Source organism: Falco peregrinus, chromosome 4 (assembly GCF_023634155.1).
Source record: "Falco peregrinus isolate bFalPer1 chromosome 4, bFalPer1.pri, whole genome shotgun sequence".
Lineage (NCBI taxonomy): Eukaryota > Metazoa > Chordata > Aves > Falconiformes > Falconidae > Falco > Falco peregrinus.
Genome location: NC_073724.1, coordinates 29,580,728 through 29,601,928, shown reverse-complemented (window position 1 = coordinate 29,601,928; position 21,201 = coordinate 29,580,728). Strand labels below are relative to the sequence as shown.

The window sequence follows — 21,201 nt, the reverse complement described above, 5'->3', positions numbered from 1 at the left end:
GGAGTCACCTCTTACAGTACTCTGCTTTTACAACATTAGCATATAGTCTTGTTACAGGTGCCCTCTTTTCACTCTGCTGCTCCATGCTCTCCTCTTCTTCCCACTTCCAAAAAAAGAGGACTTTGGCTGTCTTGCTAAGACAGCTGTTTCTGCCTCTTAGCATAAGAAAGAGTATCGTGTATACAGAACAGTATAAGAAAGGGCCTAGTGTACAGGAATATTTGCCTAGGGTAATCTTTCAACCTCTGTCACTCTCTGTTCAAGGACTTGCTTTTTCAGAGGTGGTGTCTTTATCACTTGGTAGATTATTATATTTTTTTAGGCATTCATCAGTTTTTTTAAAATCTGTGTACTCTTATAGGACCAAGAATAGCTTTTGGCAGAATTACCCTATTGCTAATGTTTGGTATCTTTTTTTTAAAAGAAAAGTTTTTTCCACCCAAAAAATTAAATTAAGGAATTAGTAAATTGTTGTTGTTGATCTTAACATTAAATGAAAAAAAACTTGTACCAGTTAGTTAATATCCTCAGTCTATTACAGTCTCAATACTGAGAACAAAGCATTAGAAAAACTAAAGAGAAGTGATAATTGGCAATGCTTGGAGGAAAAATAATGTTACCGTTTATAAATCAATTCAGCCTGTTATGCAGTTGTTGCTTTCTTCTTTCTTTTCTTTGTTGTATGAAACAGTATTTGAACAATTTTTCTGTACAGGTTATTGACATGCCAGAACACAATCCTGGAGATATGGGTGGAACAATGAGACTGGGGAAGAGGAGGACTGTTTTCAAAACACAGAATTCTGTTTTAAGTAAGTTACACTTCTGCTCTTATGACTTGCCTTTTGGATAGGAACTCTGTACATGGCAAAGCAAAAACGCCAGAGCATGTTTTGTTAAAGGACTGTAACCTCAGGCAAGCAGTTGGGTGACAGTTTCCCCGAGTTCATTCACTCTGATCCTGTTACCTTATACATTTACCCAGGATTGGAACGTAAAGAAAGAAATGAGAGACATCTGAAAGTTGCAGTGAAAAGGTCAATTAGAGTCCAAGGCTTTAAATAATCAATGACTGTTAAGATAATTGAAATGCATCTTATAGTAGTTTAATTCATTATTTTCTTGGGAATATCAGAGAGTTTTCTTCCTGTTTTCTTTCTGACTTGACAGGATGTGTGAACCAGGGCTTCTTGTCCTACCCTTGAAGCTTTTTGGTAGAACTAACCCGAACTCCTACCCTTTGTGCTCTTGCCTGACCTAAACGCTGGTTGTCATTCCCTAGAGTTGCCTGTACACCTCAGCCTTAAACGTCACCTGGCCTCACTGCCTTAGTCCTCACGTTGTTTGTATCCTAATAAGCTAGGCCCTGCTTAACTCCGGTCTCTGATCCAGCAATGCCTGGCTCGTCCCTGGAAACAGTCTTGTTTTGAGAAAGCAAATTATTTGTTGCAGGAAAGGAAAATGATTTGCTATAACAAGATGCTTCAGAATGCAAAACAAAAGCAACCAGAATATAGAACAAATGACTCAATTTGATCAATATGTATTTTAAAATTGAAGTAATACTTGCCTCCTATTATACAGTAGTAATAAAGTGATGCTGTAAATGTGTAAAAACTGGTTTCTTGCCCATCGGTTAAATATGGGCATATTTCTTATATTGCTCTGCCACTGACATTGAGCTATTACTATATTTAGCTATGTTGAACTTGCGGAATGTACCCTTCTGATCCTTTAAAAATTACATCTACTTCAGCAGGAGATCAAAGTGTGATACATATGCATATTTAATGAAAAATCTGCCTTTCTAGAGAATGCCTGTGCTAGTGATCTCACTGATCTGGGTGATGCTTTGCCTAGGTGTGATATAGGTATGCATATAAAAATGTACAAGTATTTCTGTGACCTAAACACTTAAGTTAATAACAATTAACATGTGTTGTAATTCTTGACCAATATTATGAGTTGTTTAGATGACCATATTTATCAAAGACACATAGAAAGCTGATGTAGTTTACTCAGGAAATCTGATTCCTATTTCTGATGCTTTACAACTTGAAGGAAAATAATTGTTTTGAAAAGGTGGTACCTTAAGATTAACATGTATACCACTTTCTGTAAAATTGCAGTACTGTCATTCTACAATTTTAGGAGATCTTCTGGGCAGTCTAGTTCTTGTAGCAACCTTTAAGCGAGATAGTAATTCTAATGACACTAGGATAAATTGAGAGCAAAGTTTGACCTGTGACTGTAAGTTAGAGATATGATTAAATTCTGGCTTACCTGCATACCTCTAACTTATTCCTTGTTGCTCTGGAATGTCGAGTGTTCCATATTAGGTTCAGAGGACTGAAAGAGTCGTTTGGGTAATGAGATCAGGAAAACAGAAAAAAACAATATCATCTCTTTGCCATTGGAGGCCTTATGCTAGCTGCCATGCATATTCTATTCTATTAAAATGGAACAGATGCTACTAACAGGCTTCCTTCGCTGCACCTTTTGCATATAACTGTTGTAAAACCCTGAAGGGATTTTATGTTGCTTGTTCACTCAAACATTTTTTTATTTTATTTTGGGCTTTAAAATTTAAATTAGTTTAAGCATGGCCTATAGACTGTAGTCTACTTAAGCTATTTCTGGTCAAGGAATGTCAAATATGAATCCTGAATAAACTCAGGTAACAGTAAATTAAAAGAAACTAGTCATCACTCAGAAAAACAGAAAGCTGGAGTGAGATGAATAGTGTCCTGTTACGTTTTACATGTGAAACTTTTTTGAGGTTTAAATTACAAGAAATAGTTGCAACAACTATTAAAGCAACACATTAACAATAATTTCTCTTTTGTTGAATATTCAGGGAAACTTTATGGTGATGAAATGTTTGTAGAGGAGCGACACAGGCATCGATATGAGGTAAGCACTGCTAATGTACATTGTGCTCAGAAGTTAAAGCTTAGGCAAACTGTGTTTCTCTTGCTAGGCACAATTCTTTTTAAAGCCAATGGGAGAATTCTTACATAAACATAACCCAAAATTTAGTAATGGTTAGATAGTATAATTTAGATTGAAAGGGACCTCTGTAAGTGTCTGGTCAAACTCCCTGTTTGGAGCTGAGCCAACTTCAAAGTCAGAGCAGACCGCTCAGGATTTTGTCCCATCTAGTTTTGAATCTTTCTGAAGAGAAAGATTCCACATCTTTCGAATCTTTTCCAGTGCTTAACCACTTCATTGTTGATTCCTTTTCCCTTATATCTAATAGGGGATCTCCTTGGGCAGTTTGTCTTTCATCTCTCAGTCTTGTGCTGTACATTTCTGAGTAAGGTCTGGCTGAGTCTTCTTTATACCATCCCATTAGATAGTTTCCTTCTCTTCTCCAGGCTGAACAAGTCTGCTTTCTCCTCCTGTGTTGCATGTGGTCCAACCTCCTAACCACCCTGGTTGGACTTCCTATGGACTTGCAACATTTTGTCAGTCTTTCTTGTACTTAGGGGCCTGAAACTAGACACAGTATCACAGAGGTGTTCTTACAAGTGTTCAACAGAGGGCAACAATGTAGTGTACTGTTTCTGTGGTAGAGAAGGTGCAGTGTCTTAGCCAAAGGATCTTGGAGAGTGATGTCAGAGATCACCTGACTTCCACTTCCTGTGAAGTATTTGAAAGGTAAAGGCTTACAATCCTTAAGTGCATCACTCCTTGGCCGATTTGGTTTATTTAAAGGCTTAGATTATGTTCAGGCAGTGCGTGTTCTTTCATAATGTAAATATGGGCAGACTTCAGGCATCTACAACTTGGAGGCTAATTAAGATCACTTGCTTTCCACATGCAACTCTGTATGCTCCTTGTATAGTTCCACTCCTCTGTTTGAGAACATCTGAGCAAAAGTGCCTGTGTACATTCAAAATACCATCATTCAAGGAGACAGGCAAGAGCTGGACTCCTAGAGTTCTCTCTAAAATAGTTCAGAAGGGACCTGACTCCATCAGTATCTCCAGAGGGGCCCAGGCTGTGAGATGTGTGCATGCTACAAACTGATTCAGACAATGTTAGGTTTCCTTCAGAAGCTGGATGGAGAATGTAGTGGTGGTAAAAGTGCTCAGAGTTTGAATATTAACTGAGTGGTTAGAACATCACCAAGGAAATGAAACAACTCACTGCAGAGCAACTCAGTCTGAAGGAGGAGCTGAACCAGAGTTCGTGTCATAACCACTGAAATGCAGTGTTCAAAGAGAAAAGGTCGGTCTGTACCTGCTGTAATGGGCTGTTTGAGAAACAAGGAATGCAAGCTGCTCACAATGAGGAGGGCAGTAAGCAGAAGGGACCCTGGCTTTAATCTTTTGAATGCTATGTAGTAAGTTTTAAAATTACTGACTCATCTCTTACTAAATAAGCATGCCCATTTTTACAAATTTATACCAGAGAGTTGTTAAGAAAGCAAAAGTTCCCAACTGTTTTCTCAATTCCTTTCTTTCCTGTATGTATACTAAAAACATTATAATTAACCACTACTGTTTGTTAAAAAAAAATAGAACTACAATTATTATTACTTTCAATATTTCAGGTGAACCCAGAATTGACTCACTGCTTTGAAGAGAAAGGTTTGAAATTTGTTGGCCATGATACGGAAGGGAACAGAATGGAAATTATTGAACTGGAGAGTGAGTGTCTTACTTGTCTGTAGTACTTTCCGCATCTATTAAACCCGTGTAAATTATAGGTTGTTAAATGACATGTAGTTAAATGGCACAATATTTAGCTGTCATAATAGCCAAGATCATGTTGGGGGATACTGCTGACTCCACCTGTGTATTACAGCGGGTGAAGATTCAGAGGATGCTAGGAGAAGTCTTAGATGTCTCAAGGGTTGTGCATGTATTTGATTATCAGGAGAAGACATGCTCCTTTTCCTAAAGGTCATAATTCTAGCTCAGTGGGATTTGGCTATGTAGAATCATAGAGTGATTTGGGATTTTATCTAGTCTGACCTCAACACAGAACTGCCTTCAAATATAGATCAGGTTGTTGAGACCCATGTCAGTCAGGTTTTGAGTACCTCTCTGTATGCTCTTGGTTGGACTTCAAACCACTCACCATTACTCTTTGAACCCAGCAGTCCAGCCATTTTTTAACACACCTTGTAGTCTTCCCATAGTCCATAGCTCCCAACTTGAATGCTAGGAAACCAAAGTCAGGATAAAGGAAGGCTACTGCTCTCCCTGCTTCCAAGGACTGATTGTTCCCAAGTTTGTTGTGCCCAATTGCCTTCCTGTCCTTCATGTGTCTGGAAATGCCTTGGAGGAGGATTTGTTTCATAATCTTGCCATAAACTGAGGTTAGGCTGACTGTCCTGTGCTTCCTTGTATTCTTTTTGTCTTGAAGAAGGGCATGGTGGCTGCCTTTTTCCAGTCATCAGGGACCTCTCATGGTAGCCTTGGGCTTTGAAAGATAAAATCCAGCTTCATGACATTGGCCTGCTCCCTAACACCACGAAATATTCTTAGTCATGTCCCAATAATTAATACAGGTTCAGTTTGCTTGAGTATATGAAATACATATACATGCAATATAGCTAAAGCGTAAAACATCACTGGAATATGTTACCTAGAGAGGCTGTGAAATCTTCATCCTTGCAGGTAGAGACCTTCAAAACTTGACTAAACAAAGCTGTCAGCAACCTGATTTAGCTTTGAACTTGACCCTGCTTTGAGCAGGAGGTGGGACTGGAGACCTCCCAAGGTGCCTTCCAATCTGTGTTTCTTTGAGTTACCTTACGTTTAGAATCATAGAAAAAAGTATAAAAATCAAATAGAAAGCAAGCTCCTTCCTTTCACAGAAGTGATTCAGATAGATGAGGGTTTCATATTGTGGAAATCTGGTAGATTTGGACTACTTTACCAAGTAAGACTTGATGTCTTTTCTAAAAGGTTCTGAAATAAAAAGGAGATACACTGCATTTTTGTTGAATGCTATACAGAGTAGCTCTTGGAAACAATCCCTTTGATTTTGCTTGATTCTTTGATTGACTCCTTGCTGTTAAGTCACTGTTGGCTAGATGAGTGTCAGGCACCTGAAGATGCAGGCTACCTTACAAGATATTTTTTTTCATTTAATTTTGTTTCTTTTAATTTCTTTTCCTTTCTGTGGCCCCTAGTTGACATTGATTAAGATAAACTGCATGCATAGAAACAGAAATTTATCATAAGAATCCATTATCATCCTATGGAGTGCTACTTGTGACATGATGCTCCGGAGAATTGATTTTATATACTCCATGGTACTTATAATGTCAAGCAACTGCACCATAGAGAGTAATCTGAGAGCCAAAGATACATGTGAATTCATAAAGTACTAGTTGTCATAGTGTTCTTTGCATAGTTTGTTCCTGATAGATTACCTCTGTTATGCGTGCTGGTGTTGGAATGCTATTTTGTCTGCCCTACATGAAACAACTTCTATAGAGAGCATTGTGAAATAAATCAGGTGGAATTTTAAAATTGCATGTTACTGTGAAAAGAATAAAAGCAGCAGTAAAACCTGGAATTCTTTCACAGTGAGCTGCAAGGAGACTCTTGATTACTAAAGAAAAACAGTCATCATAGGGAGGACGATGGATTGGAGTAGAAGCATAGAAATAACAGTAAACCAGATAGCTTAGTCTAAGCTTTTAAGCAAAATATCCCCACAGGAAATTTTTGATGCTTTGTCATTGTTTTATTTTAAAGCTTTAAAAGAACTAAATTGCATAATAAAGAGAAAGAAATTGCGGCATAAATTTAGGATCGAGGTTCTCTTTAAGACAGCAGCAGAGAGAAGAGCAGTAGACTGTATCATGTAGTTTATCTCCACAGAAGAAAACCCCAGTTTTCTTATCACTTACTCTGTACTGCAGAGATATTCCTTGAATGTTTTGGATTATTGTGGAAATTGTCAAACCAGAAGAGATCTGTGGTTAATTTTGTCCAGTGTCCTGGTACTAGAAATGGTTAATGTTAGCTCCTTTAAAACAATGTTCAGGGAAGGAACTGGTGCACAGTATGGAAGAGTATGAAAACATTTTTCCTTCCTTATCCTTTCAAAGAAGACAGAAGGGAAGCAAAAGCAGTAGTTAAGAGGTGCTTTGATTGAGAAACAGGGCACTGAAGATTTAAGAGAAGGTGAAGCAGCATGGCTTGTTTAGCTTAGCAGGCAGAGTTGAATGATGGCGATGTTGTCATCCTTAATCACACAGGCCAAACATCAGGAAAGAAGAGCACCACAAGAAATAGATGTAAATTGGTTGTAATGAAGATGGCCTGTGATAGGAAAAGGTTTCTAAGCAAAAGGAGGGAGTATCAAAAGAGCTTTCTAGTGGGAGCAAATCACCCTAAGTAGTGTTACAGCAGACCCTTGACCCTTTGTGCATGAGACTACACGATGTAGCTGCATTCAGTAACAGGAGACTGGACTTAATGTTGCAGGAGATCCCTTCCATGCCCAATTATTTGAAGCTTGTTTTCCCCCATTTTCTCTGGATGTTGCTTTCATATCTATCTTAGTGTGTAAATAGTTGCTGTATGGTAATGCTTGGTCTTTTAGGAACTGTTTTGTTTCTCCCTCAGATATGTTAAGGTGCATGTTCTGAATATATGTGCATATATATATATATGGGAAACCAAAATACTATGAAAATAACATGATAAATGCAGACTTCGTGGTTGTTCCCGCCACCTCACATGTCAGCACAGGTTTATTATTCAGCTTTTAATTACATCATTGTACATGTTAAGGTTGAATCACAGGGTGATTTTTCCTTAATTTGCCTTACTAACCTTCTGCCTCTGTTGTCAATTGCTCTTCATGGAAAAAGTTAAGGTTCCTGCTGCCTCGCCCTTAAATTCACACAAGCTGATCTGACTTCTGGACTCCTATGCAAAATCTTCAATAAACTTATTTCCTAACAGTTTTTCTACTATCTCCTTCCTACATCTTACAGTTTTCTTTGATATCTATCTTACAGATCACCCATATTTTGTGGGAGTTCAATTCCACCCAGAGTTTTCCTCAAGACCTATGAAACCTTCACCTCCATACCTTGGACTGTTGCTAGCAGCAACTGGGACACTCAGTGCATACCTGCAACGTGGATGTAAATTGTCTCCAAGGTAACCTTTCTTTCTTGCTTGCCTGCAGTTTAACAGTCACATTTTTGGAGGGACTATCCTGTCCTTCAATTCAGAAGTCCAGAAGAGGAAGAGTTCTTCATGGATTGATTTACTTGTTCCTGTGCATGCCTGACATAAACCCTGGTGTAAAAGTATTTGTAAGCCGTAAGCACAGTTCCTGACTTCCTCATTTTCAGAGGCTGTTAAGGCTAAAGCCAAATCCATACATTATAACCAGAAAGAAGCAAAAAACCTTTAGCAAATTCACGTTAAGTCAGTGGTCTCCTGTGTTAACATTCATTCATTAACAGTAGTTTCACAGGGAAAGAAATTTACTTAGAGGATCAAGAAAAAAGAAAACACTGATTTTATTTTGCAGTAACTAAATAATACCATCTAGCAGAGGCAGGCCTGAAACAAAACATTTTGGGGTATCTTTAGACTTACGGAAGGGTTTGGATCTAGATCAAAACTGGATGGTTTGGCCAAACCAAAATCTTGTACCAGTTCCTTTGGACACAGAGTTTTCGGTTTATTGAATGTAGCAACAGTTTTTTAGCTGGTGTTAACTCATTCTTGTTTATTTCAATGATATTAACAACAGTTACAATTTCATTACAATAGCAGTCATAAAGAGGTCAGAGGGAAGCCTAGGGTACAATAACAAAAATAATTTTAAAAAAATAAATCACAGAATGGCTGAATAGTAACACAGAACAGATCCAACTCTGGCTTACTGGCTTTTCCTCTAAACAAGGCACCAAACTTACTAATTTTGTGGGGGTTTTAGGGCTTTTTGGTGGTTGTGTTTTTCCTTTTTTTTTTTAGCATTTCTTTCTATTAAAATTCCCTTTCTTAAGCGAGAAGTAGAAATTTTATTCAGGTTTCATTAGTAATGGAAAATAGCCAAGCCAGACCAGATCAGTCTGTTTTGGTACCCTGCTCCTTATGGTTATCAGTTATTTTTCATAAATGTTCTTCATCTTTGCTCACCCTGGCCAGATGTGCAATGGTGTACATGCAGAGAGAATATCTTTCTGATCTGTGAACTAGTATAGCTTGATTGAAATACTCCTACTACCTTAACCTGTCACTGTTATTAGTGGTCATAACATTATCTACCTTTTAAAATTTGTGCCAGTGCATTACACAAGCCAGATTTTTGTGGTGCTTGGCAGGAGGGAGTCTTCAGGCACAGTGATCTTCAGGCTTTTCCTCTTGTGGGCACTCTGCCTCACAGTTCATCTTGTTTCCCAGATCCCAATATCCTTTCTTTTACTGTTTCCTCCCATAAATATACATACTCATCTCTCTGAGATAAAGAAAAAATACTTTTTTTGAATGAGTGATCTGCATGTCTTCTGCTGATTTAAATTTTAATCCCTTAGCATTATAGCAAATATGTTTTCTAACCCTGACTTTAAGTTTCAGCAATTAATTGAATGTGCCACACTTACTTACTTGAAATAATCAATAAAATAGTATACCCAACTCTTTTTCTTCATGTTTATACAGTAAACTGCAGTCAACACTTAAACATTTAGCAAAGGCAAAAGTTCATACCCCAAAACTTTATATAGAAAAATAAAAATTTTACCATTTACCTAGTTACACAGCGATCAAGCAAACCCCTCTGTCTTGGGAAAGAACATTGGAACAGAAAAACATTTGGAGACTAAAAGAGGAACACTTTTCAGGGAAGAACGTTCAGGAGGGAATTTCAGTGCTAATTACAGCACACCTACTCATATTAACGTATCCACCTGCTGAGTGGAAAGGATTTCCAATTTAAACCTTTAAACCCCAGAATGCTAATGATTTCATTGAGTAGTAAAGCTAAGGCATGTCATAACAACACTGAAAAAAATCTGAGAGTAGGATTTTCTGCACACCTCATCCAACACTGCCCACATAAATCCCTGAAAATGTTTGAAGTGTTCAAGGCCAGGCTGGAAGGGGCTTTGAGCAACCTGGTCTAGTGGAAGTTGCCTGTGGCAAGGGGGTTGGAATGAGATGATCTTTAAGGTCCCTTCCAACCCCCCCATTCTGTGATTCTATGAATTGTAGCCATACTGTTGACTAGAACAAAGATGTAGCCTGAAAGAGAATTTGTGGAGGCCAGCAAGTTGAGCAGATTACCTAAACTAGGCTGTTAAAAACACTAAAAAGAGAGTTAATGATGAAGTTCTGAGACAAAAGGAAATACATATTTCAGTATGAGATTCTTAACAGGAAATTATTACCACAGAACATTTAACAGCCCCGTAAATTACAATGTGATTTTAGAACATCTGGTACCTGGGCAGAAGCCCTAGCTTCTAAGCAGAACAAATAGTAAATTTAAAGATGTATCACACCTCCCAGGAGAGTGCTTTAAATAAATCAAAGTGAATAAACTTCCCTTAAATTTTTGTGAGGCATAGTATGATAGACAGTCTGAGAATGCTTACACATAGACAGGAGCATACCCAGCTTGAGACTGAAATGCATCCTCTGGGGTAAACTTAGTTTCCAGAAGCTTTGATGCGTACAGAAACAGTCAAGAACTGAGCAAAGGATGAGAGTAACTCACTGATGAATCATTACTTAGTTACCTGAAGTGGTACTTGGGCATCTAAATTGCCCTTGTGGTTTCAGCCTCTCGTGCTTTATGGCATGAGTGCCTAACCATCAGACAAAGTGATGCACGTCCTTGTGAATGCTTTTAAATCATGATTTTTTCTAAATCTTTCCTTGGAAATACTGAGGTTACCATTTCACACAGAGCTGAGGAAGGTGAGAAGCTGCCTGTTTAAATGTCTCATTTTAAAGGACAGAGAAAACCAGAACCACAGAAGACTCTCAGAAAGTGTACAATACCCACAAATACACTGCTTTTTGAAAGAAAACAAAATTGTTTAATAGAAAACTAGTGGATGAAGAGGGGAACTTCACATGTAATGTTGTTGCCTTTGACAGAGTCTTACAGTTTCATTTGGGAAAAGCAATAAAAACTGGCTTATTTTTGGGAACAGTGTCATATGGATTGCAAAACCACTGATGTACCATAAAGCCATGTTGCTGGTTTCTTTTTTCCCCATAGCAAGTTTAGCATCAGCAGGTTTTATTTCTTCTTTCCCTCAGTTAACATCTTTATTAATAGCCTGCAAGAGTCGGTCACAGTGCATTAATGATATTTGCAAGTAATGTCATTTAAATAAGAGCTGAAAGCACTATTCAGAACAAAGAAATAACGTGAAAATATATAGGCAATTGAGAAACCTGTGCTGAAAATAATGAGACCTGCAACCTGGTCTAGTGGAAGGTGTCCTTGCCCATGATAGGGGGGGGTGAAACTAAGTGATCTTTAAGGTCCCTTCCAACCCAAACCATTCTGTGACTGTGCGTTGGTTTGGTTGTGGGTTTTTTTGAGGAAACTAAAGGTCACAAGCTAAACATAAATAAACAGAAATGTCCAGTAGATGGGAGGAAATGTAGGAAGTGAGAGATGTTCATAGGTGAGAAAGTGTGGGTAACTAGGACTACTGCCAAAAGATATTTTTGCAAAGTGTTAGTGAATATGCTGATGTGAGGCACTAATCCAATGCCATCTAATCACAGAGTACTATGTTAAGTTCTGGGCAGATTATTAATAGCAGATGACTTATGAGTTGCATTCAGAGACAAGGAAAAAAAATGGCCAGAGGACAGGAGGAGTTGTGCATAAAGAAAAAAAATCTCAGGAGTTTTGCCCATAGGGTGCTTACTGCACTAACATGGTCCAGCTATCTCCCAAATCAGCCTTGTAGGAAGACTTGGGCAAGCACCTATAAGCAGAACAGGAAACAGCCTATGAAAGATGTTCTGATGTATGAGGGACAAAGAAGGTATGATCAGGGCTAGCTCTGATATCCCCTGTACATTGTCTCCAACCAAAACACGTCTGGCACAGCATCATATTTCTGCCATTGGCCAAATCCAGACATTTCAGAGGAAAGTGAAGGTGATCTTCAGATTCGAAAACCGTCAAGGCAGTGGCAAGAGAGGTAGGGGCTGCTCCACCAAAGAAAACAATCCAGGAGCCAGGGGTGGCATCTGTACTGGTAGGGGTAGTGTCCTCACCAGCAGGAGTCGGTACCGCTGTTGCCAAAGGTGGCAAGCAGGCTGGCTGCAGTGACAGTTACCGTCTTACAGACAGTCCAGTGCAGAAGCGCAAAGTGATGAGTTAGGTCTGAGGTCAATCCAGGTAGTCCAGTCAGCAGGTGACTACAGAACTCAGAGATGGGTACAGGCATGTCTGCAACATAGCGCAGGCAAGGATTGGGAGCCAAGGCTCCTGGCTCCATCAGTGGAGGCCCCAGGTGAGGATGGCCAGGGCAGCTAAGACTTGTTGGTACCCTCAGAGCTCTTACAGAAAACTATAGAAAAAGTTTTAAAGGAAATCCTTTCTCAACCATTAGTGGTATTTAGTAGTGAACTGAGTAATGGTTGTTATGACAGTTACTTTGATATTTTAATGTTAGATGTTTACAGTGAAGACACTTCTGAGCTAATCACCCCAAGTCTTTTTCTGTAGTTGCTAAGTGAATATGCACTTTAAGGCAGCCAGACAGCTCATGATAGTGGTTAAGTGGGTCAGAAGCATTGTACCCTACAAGTGCCTGTTTCTCTCCATTGATTGCAAGAAGCTGATGCCAGCTGTCTCAGATGAAGATGTCAAAGCTGAATTAATTGAATCCCGTGCATGAGACTTGGCAGAGAGTTTTTGTAACACCCAGATATGTTCTGCCATCTTGGTTGTGTTTTTTGTAATGCTGGCTCCTAATAAAACTGTTACCCTAGGTCCACTTGTGTGAGTGCAAAAGTCTGGCAGCTTGGACTTGGGGAGTCTTGGGTACGTGCTGAAGGATTCTTTAATGAAATGATGTTTCAAGGAAGCGTAGGATCATGTAATGATGGCGATCATAATAAATGGTATATGATCATTTTTATTATAAAAATCATAAAAATATACATTGAGAAGTATGAGTGACTGCAGTTATAACCACTGCACAAGAAATAAAATATTTATTTTAAATATTTTCTTAATGACTATAATAATTTCAATCGTCCACCTTTTTTTGGGGGTGGGGATAAATAAGAATAAGGCAAGAACCTGACACCCACTTAATCTTGTTTGTAATGATTCTTACAACATGGACTCCAACAAAAAGGAGCTAGTGAGCAAATCCAAGGCCACCACAGCAGTTCTATTCCATCTTTTTTTTTCATGGTAGCTGGAGTATAAAGATGTGGCCAAGATAAAAGCAGGACTAAACTCAGAGTATGCAGTGTCACTGCATCTGGGCAGTCACTTCAGTCTGCAAGATAAAGAATTTTGGTCACTTTGATCCTTGCATCTAATCTACCTGTAGTTAATGGAGATATGCTCACTGCAAAGTGAAATACCAACCAGTACCTGGTATTTCACTTCGCAGTTAGCTGCAACCTGAATCTAACAGCACCTGTCTGGCGTTTCACTTTGCAATGAACTGCAACACATTTTCGGGAGCAAGGAAAACATCCTCTGTTAAGAAATCACATTATGGGATTTTGTTTTGCTTTATTGTCCAGTCATCTTCAGATCCCTGTTTTCTCAAGATGTAAGTAATGAAAAGATCTTCCCCCTTGCATGTGCTCCATTATTACCAAATTCATGCCGGTTTCAGATGTCTCTGTTCTGCTGACAGAGACATCATCATAACTCTGCTATATTTGTCTAAAGCACAAAAGCACAAAAGGAGGCAAGCTGCGAAGGTTCTCTATTGGTATGGTGTGGAATGCAGCCGATAGCTGGGGAAACACGGCATGAAGTTGCAATGCACCACCTCAGCAGCCAATCTCAGTTGTATAATCATTGGAATTAAGACTGCAGACCAATTTTAAACTGTGTTTCTCAAACAGCCATTCAAAAGGACCAAAACACCTGCTTTTAATGTTTTTATTAAGAAATATAGGCAACTGTAAAATGGGTGTTCCTTGAATGTTCTGTTGGTTTCGTTTGGAAAATTCAGATCAACATTCTTTAGAAATGAAGTGTTTGACACAGTTTCAGAGGGGTTTTTTTTTTTCATCCTTTTTTAACATATAATTGACAAAAAGGTCCTTTTCCAGAAATGTATGCAATTTAAACAGTTGTTACAGTAATGCTATTCCCTGCAAAGGCAGGAGCCAAGCTAAGTGCATTTCTTCCTCAATGCAAATGAAAGACAAATGTACTTACGTTAGTACAGGCTGTGGCTGTTTGAAACGAATGATTGTTACAGCTTTTGAGACCCGTTGAGTGAGGGAGGACCTATTATGAGAGTGCTGGGTGGGGATCAGCACCTAACTGTTCTTCAAGAGATGAAGCTGGGCAGTTCTCTCACCTCATTGGTCACTGAGCATTTTTACTTAAGCATCTGTCTCCCATACTGTGTTGTAAACGATGCTCTGGCATATGTTTTTTGGCTGTGACTGCCACTGGGCAGCAGAGCCTATTAAAAAAAAAAAGAAAAAAAAAGTTCTCTGAAGATGTTGGATTTAAACCAGGACTATCATAAGATTATGCAGCTCTCTGCCATCACAGTTTTACCCTCTGTTCTGTGGACAGTTTGTGCTATTTTGCTGTGATGTGAATATGCAAAACTGTTTTAATAATACTGAATTTTTATTCCATGTTTCCATGGGTACTTTCAGAAAGAAGTAAGTACAATGTTGGTGATGTGTTTGTCTGTGTGCATCTGGCATGCTTGATCATACTGTTAACAATACTTCCTCATTTGAACTGTGTAATTGTTTGCCAGCTGGTGAAATGATCAAATTGAGCATTTCTCACTAGCCCAATATGACACAGTCTTTGTAAGAACTGCATCAACAACATGCTGTAGGCAAAGTCTGAATGTTAGAACAGTTGGAATATCTAAGCTGGTTTTGTAAAGAATTTGGTACAGTGATTTTCTGGAACTGTGGGAGGCTTTCCTAACAGTCAGAGGTAGAAATTAAACGAGACGACTGTTGGTGCCATTCCTCCTGTCCAACTCTATTAAAATGACTGTGTTTATATCTAATCTTTGATTACTATTTTATTTTTGCAAAGAAGAGAGGGTGAAAATCAGGCTACAAAGCAGTGCTCAGTAAGAAGCACCAATCTAGCAGAGTGCAGTTTGTTCACTGTTCCACATTGCAGTCTAGATGAAAGATCTCCAGCTGCGGGGTTACATAGTTCCCCTTAAATCATCACACAGCAGGCAGTCACTGTGGGTCAGCTGGTAAAGCTGTGTCTAGGTGGGTCATGGGCTGGTTATGCGCTTGATGTCTCAGTAAGGGATCATGGCCAGAGGTGGGGAGTGTGACGTGACTGGGGTCCTGTTGGCTGGAGGGTGAAGGTGTATGTGGTAAGAGCGAGATGTGACGTGTACAGTGGCTGGAGTAGAGTTGGTACCCAAGGCTGACGCTGCTGTACTCGCATAAACGAGGTCTGAGATCCCCCACCATGTTAACCGTAACCTGTGCTCCGAAGTATCATGGAACTGACCAGAATTATTGCTGCTGAAATGCACTAGTCGGTTCCCTGCGCTTCCTTTGCTGGTTTCTGATCTTGGGGAAATTCAAGCATCCAGAAATCAGACTGTAGAAGTGAAGTGTAGTAGGGGGAGGTTAAGGCTGGAGGTTCTTCTGAAGAGGTGTATTTAGAGTTAAGATAAAACTGGAGACCCAGTAGAGATCACAGCTGACTGAAAATGTGATTTGTGGGCACTTCTTTCTCTCGGTCACTGTGGTGATTCCTGTTCTTCACTGTTTCCTTGTTCTGGCCACTTTATAAAACCATCATTTGCATGGCAGTTTGTTCAGTGAAAACCAGTCTGCTTCTCTCGGGAAACTGCAGAAGGGGATAAAACCTCAGGAAAAAAGTCAGGATATTGCTTGGTGCACTGAAGATGATTTGTGTTCTGACTCGAAGAGCAAGAATTGTAATTTAAGTATAAATTGTAGCATTCTGAGTAAATGAAGTTGTCCTAATTTTCTCTTTGGTTAAAACAATAATTTTCTTTATCACAAAGGAGAAATTCCTTTTAGTCTTGCTCTGAATAGCTGTTACACTCCATGTTGTTAATTGCAGTAATAGGCACACAGCACCAGCAAACTGTAGAATGAAGGTACAGGGGCCAAGCAAAAAGAAATTGAACATACTGTTTATCAGGTAGGATATTTTTTCTCATCAGATCTTAGGCTCAAACTTAAACCCATTTCTGTAGAGGAAGGTGTTCTAAAATACTAAAATTGAGCATGGGCTTAAAGTAGTTTTCTGGAAATGGGTTGCATTTGAGGAAAGTGTTGGTCATATGCATCGTCTGGGTTGGAGGGTTTGAATAAAGTATTTGGTTTAGATCCTTCTGACTGTGCATTGCTTCTAATAGTGACAGCTATAGTGACCTCAGTGATGACAGCTCTCCAGAAAAAGAGTTTCCTGATTCAGAAACAGGCTGAAATGATTGTGTGAGAGCACAGAAACGGATGATGCTATTAAGGTAAATAATTTTGATGTTGCTTTATGACATTTATTTCTTCTAGACTTAAAACAGGAGACAAAGTTATCTGGATTCTCCCTTTTGTTTCAAATCCCATCTGAGAGCTTCTATTTTCTTCCTTGCCTGCAGCACTTAATTGTTTTCCTCTTCTGCTGCCTAACTCTGCAATTTATTAAAGTCTGCTAAGTGTTTTGGGCACAGCTTACATGTAGGATGCTGTACAAAATCGAGTTTAGTGTTGGAAGATACAATAAAAATACATTTTAAAATTATGTCGAGATTTTTTGGTTACTTCTGTTTGCAAGGTTGGATCACTTCGAGTACACTATGTTGACATGACTTTTTATTTTGCGTTAATATTTGTTTGCCTTAGGCTTTGCCAAAGAGATGTTGGATTGTTGTTTTTTCACCTGTAAACATGGTAGCCATAGATTTCCTTTCAATTTGGAGGTTGTATTTCCTGAGACACCTGATCTCTGCAGATCTGGGTCTGAATCTTAGTCTCACTTCATTTTCCCTACACTGATTTGTCAGAGTTGCAGCTGGTATGGTACTCTGATACATGTGTAAATTCATGCTTTCCAGTATTTCTGAGCAATTCTGTAAGCAGGACACAACTTTCCCCTCCGATTTTATTCCTTTCACATGCTGTACTCACAAAGCAGCTGTGCATATGAATGATGCATTTCTGCCTGATGGTCTCCTGATAAAAATACTGGCATGAGACGCTAGAAGGAGTTTAGTCCTTAGCTGCAGCATGCGTTTCTTCTGTGATTTCTAATAAATTTCTTTTTCCTTCTCATGTACCACTTTAAAGATAATAATACACCCCCAAGTCATGTGAGTGGAGAACAGAATGTTAAATGATTTAATGATCTGGTGCATGCAGATACAGTACTGATGCATGTCCTAGAGTGACCACAATATTCCTTTTCAGTCTCGCCTGGAGCCTTCACACTTGGAAACATCACTATGGCTCTGTTTCTTGAGACCAACACATAGTACAGGACAGCCCCTTTAGCTTGGCCTTGCTTTCCTCAATGACATTTATGAACGGTGATTCTATTTACCATTGCAGATGTAACTGTTTCAGTGCTTGCATGAGTGGACTTTTGTGGTGCTTTGAAGTAGTTCCCGGCAGTCAAGCTGATTTTGTTTGGACGTGTCACTAGCGGATACCAATTGTATTCAACAGAATGACTCTAGAATGGATTAAATAACTAATTCCAGATAGAAAAGGAAGATAGAAGTACTGGCTCATTTATTTTATCTCAGGGTTAATTCTGCCCATTAATCAGAGCTGGATACACATGTAGGCTATATTTAGCTTTGTGGTTTTGCTTTATGCTGCTTGACCTAAATGAAATGCATCTGCTTGTAGTATTTACCATAAAACTACTTTGAAGTCAGTCAACGGGTTTGAGAGAAACTGACATAAGCATGAAAAAAACTGAGTTACAGAAGAAGTATTTTTAATATTTTTTTCCCATTTATTCTTCCTTCCCCTCCCTCTTTTTATGTTACAGAAAGTCAGGAACAGAACAATACTGAATAGAAGAAAGAAGCGTAAGCTGCTTACAGTCCTCACATTGTCTGCTCCTATACTGTTTTCAGTAATGCTCTTTACAGGTGGCAGTTTTACTGTTCTGTAGCAAAAACTGTTCTGTGTAAATGGTGTTTCCTCTTAAAAATGGCGGAATGGTTGTGCACCTTAGCTGTTTATCATGATTGACCTTGTCTTACATTTCAGAGTGATCTCAAGTGAATATGTATTAATTCACCAGTTCACAGCTGTTCTTGATTTGAAGGAAGATTTGATTGTTTTCGATTTGTCTTAGAACAGGAAGATATAATCATTAGTTCTTGTGAATGAGAGGGAATGCACTAAAGAATTTAAGGTAAAGTTGTCTTATCCATGAGCAGCAGAGAACTGTTTCAGGTCTGTTTCCCTATGAAGCTTGTTGTATTTTATTTTATTTTTACTTTTTTGCTGTTCAATATGTACAAATGAGAAATTGTTGCTGTATTTCAACTCTTTGTGATTATAATAATTGATGTTTAATGCACATCTTTTCACTTTGCTTTTATAAGTGATTTCACTTTTACAAAACTTCAAATTTATTTGCTCTATTTCTCCTGAAAGTCTGGTAATACTGAACGTAATTCTGACCTACAAAATTACAGAAGTGATATTAGAAGGTGGTTTTGTATTTGTATTTTGTAAGAGAGTGAGGAAATACGCTTACATGTTAAAATGTAATTTAACACCTGTATAAAAGTTGTAGAAGAACCAGTAATAAATCTGGAGCATTATCTGCGCTCCAGCCATGCAACACTCAGTTAATTTCAGTAAATGAGTACAAAGGTGAATTAAGGTTCACCCTTGTTTTCCTTTATCCAGTGACCAATCCACGGTCATGGCACTCTTTTTCGCAATAGTGTAGAAAGTTATATTTTAAATTATGAATCACAAGTTATTCCAGTGCATGACAATTGAGGCAGCCCTGCAAAGCCAGGAATGCAGCCTGCATCGCTGAGACGGAAGGGGAAGGCGAGGGGTCCTGTACTGTGTATAAGGCTGGATCCCTTTAGCAATGTGGCATCACCAGACCTGTCACAGAAGTTGGACCTGCACCATGTAACTGATGGGCTCCACATGCCTGGGGCACCCTTTCCTATAAAGAAATCTTCCGAATTTTGAGCTTTGGGTTGGTTTTTTTTTTTGTTTTGGGCAAAGTGACTTTTTTAATTCATCAAAAGGTAAATATCTGTTCAAATTTGTAAAAAAATGTACAAAAATAAAAAGCACTGTGTCCCTTATTACAGCTTTGTAAAACTAAGTTTGAGAGCTTTACATTGCTTTAGAAAATCTCAGGTTACACAGCCAATTGATCTCTTCAGTAAAAGAAGCTTTAATGGTAATGACAAATAAAATGTATTCCTATGGCAGTGTTTTTCTAGAGTGGTTTGCAAATGTGTGCCTCAAACAGCAGGTATTGACAGAGTCAGTGTCACTGTATGTTTTCCCCAATGAGAGACACTGGCCACTGGTTTGTGAGGGGTGAAGCATTTCCCAAGATTGTCTGTAATGTACAAATGTGTTTTCAAATATATTAAATTGTCAGAAATGTGTAGATGCTGTGTTAAAGAATGCCAGTTGTGAACTGTGGGGTCAACGAAGGAATTTTTCATTTAGTCATGTCCCAGTTGTACCGTGGGTGAGATGCTGTGATTTGCCCCCAAAAATGGGGGGACAAAAAGACATACAACCTGGAGTGAAGCTGGAAACAGCACCTTAACCTCCCAGCACCCTTACCAGTCCTCTTTCTGCTAATTGTGCTATACAAAGCAGTATCCTGGGGACAAACACCACTGCCACAAGGGATCCATCTGCTATTTGAGCTGACAGAAGCAGCAGCATGCCCTTTCCAAAATGGAAGGCAGAAAACAAGCCTTTTCCAGCCAAATCCTGGGCTGCGTTAGGAGCGTTGGCAGCGGGCTGAGGTGATCCTTCTCCTCTGTTCAGTCCTGCTGAGGCCACCCCTGGAGTGCTGTGTCCAGCTCTGGGCTGCCCAGTACAACAGAGACGTAGGCATACTGGAGGGAGTGCAGTGAAGGGCCACTAAAGTGATTAGAGGACTGGAGCATCCCTCCTGTGAGGAAAGGCTGAGAGTGTACCGGTTTGGGCTGGAATAGAGTTATTTTTCTTCATAGTAGCTCGTATGGGGCTACATTTTGGATTTGTGCTGAAAACAGCATTGATACACATCTTACACAGAGCCAGGGCCTTTCTGCCCCTCACCCCACCGCACCAGCGAGCAGGCTGGGGGTGCACAGGGAGCTGGGAGGGGGCACAGCGGGCACAGCTGACCCCGACTGACTAAAGGGATATTCCACACCGTATGGCATCATGCTCAGCAACAAAAGCCTGGGGAAGAAGGAGGAAGAGGGGGATGTTTGGAGATACGGCATTTCTCTTCCCAAGCCGCAGTTACATGTGACGAAGCCCTGCTTTCCCGGAAATGGCGGAGCAGCTGCCTGCCAGAGCTGGGCCTGTTCAGCCTAGAGAAGAGAAGGCTCGAGGGGGGGGCGGGGGAAATCTCATCCATGTGTATAAATAGCTGAAGGGAGAGTACAAACTGGATGGAGCCAGGCTCTTCTCAGAGGTGCCCAGTGACTGGAGCAGAGGTAGTGGGCACAAACTGAAACACAGGAGGCTCCATCTGAACACCAGGAAAATCTTTTCCCGCTGTGAGGGTGGCCGTGCACTAGCACAGCTTGCTCAGGGAAGCTGTGGAGTCTCCGTCCTTGGAGATACTCAAAAGCTGCCTGAATAATGGTCCTGGGCAACTGGCTCTAAGTGGGCCTGCTTGAGCAGCAGGGGCTGGACCAGGTGACATACAGAGGTCCATTCCAACCTCAACCATTCTGTGAAACAAAGCATGATTGGCACAAGCAACCTTGGCTTGTGGCTAGGCTTGTCTCACTGACGAGAGAGGAGGATGTGAAAAAGCCAAACTTACATACACTGTCTA

At 39.7% G+C, this 21,201-nt stretch overlaps 1 protein-coding gene across 2 annotated transcripts in view; it reads left to right on the top strand.

Annotated features, from left to right (window-relative positions):
- The window catches only part of CTPS2 (CTP synthase 2), a 74,058-nt gene extending 54,443 nt beyond the window's left edge, over nucleotides 1-19,615 (top strand). For both annotated transcript variants that reach the window (XM_055801213.1, XM_055801212.1), the window contains exons 14-19: nucleotides 716-812; nucleotides 2,858-2,913; nucleotides 4,559-4,655; nucleotides 7,994-8,138; nucleotides 16,556-16,666; nucleotides 18,193-19,615. In XM_055801213.1, coding sequence (XP_055657188.1) covers nucleotides 716-812; nucleotides 2,858-2,913; nucleotides 4,559-4,655; nucleotides 7,994-8,138; nucleotides 16,556-16,625 — 465 coding nt within the window. In that variant the 3' untranslated portion in view covers nucleotides 16,626-16,666; nucleotides 18,193-19,615. The remainder of the gene's footprint in view (nucleotides 1-715; nucleotides 813-2,857; nucleotides 2,914-4,558; nucleotides 4,656-7,993; nucleotides 8,139-16,555; nucleotides 16,667-18,192) is intronic.
- The last annotated feature ends 1,586 nt before the right edge of the window (nucleotides 19,616-21,201 follow it).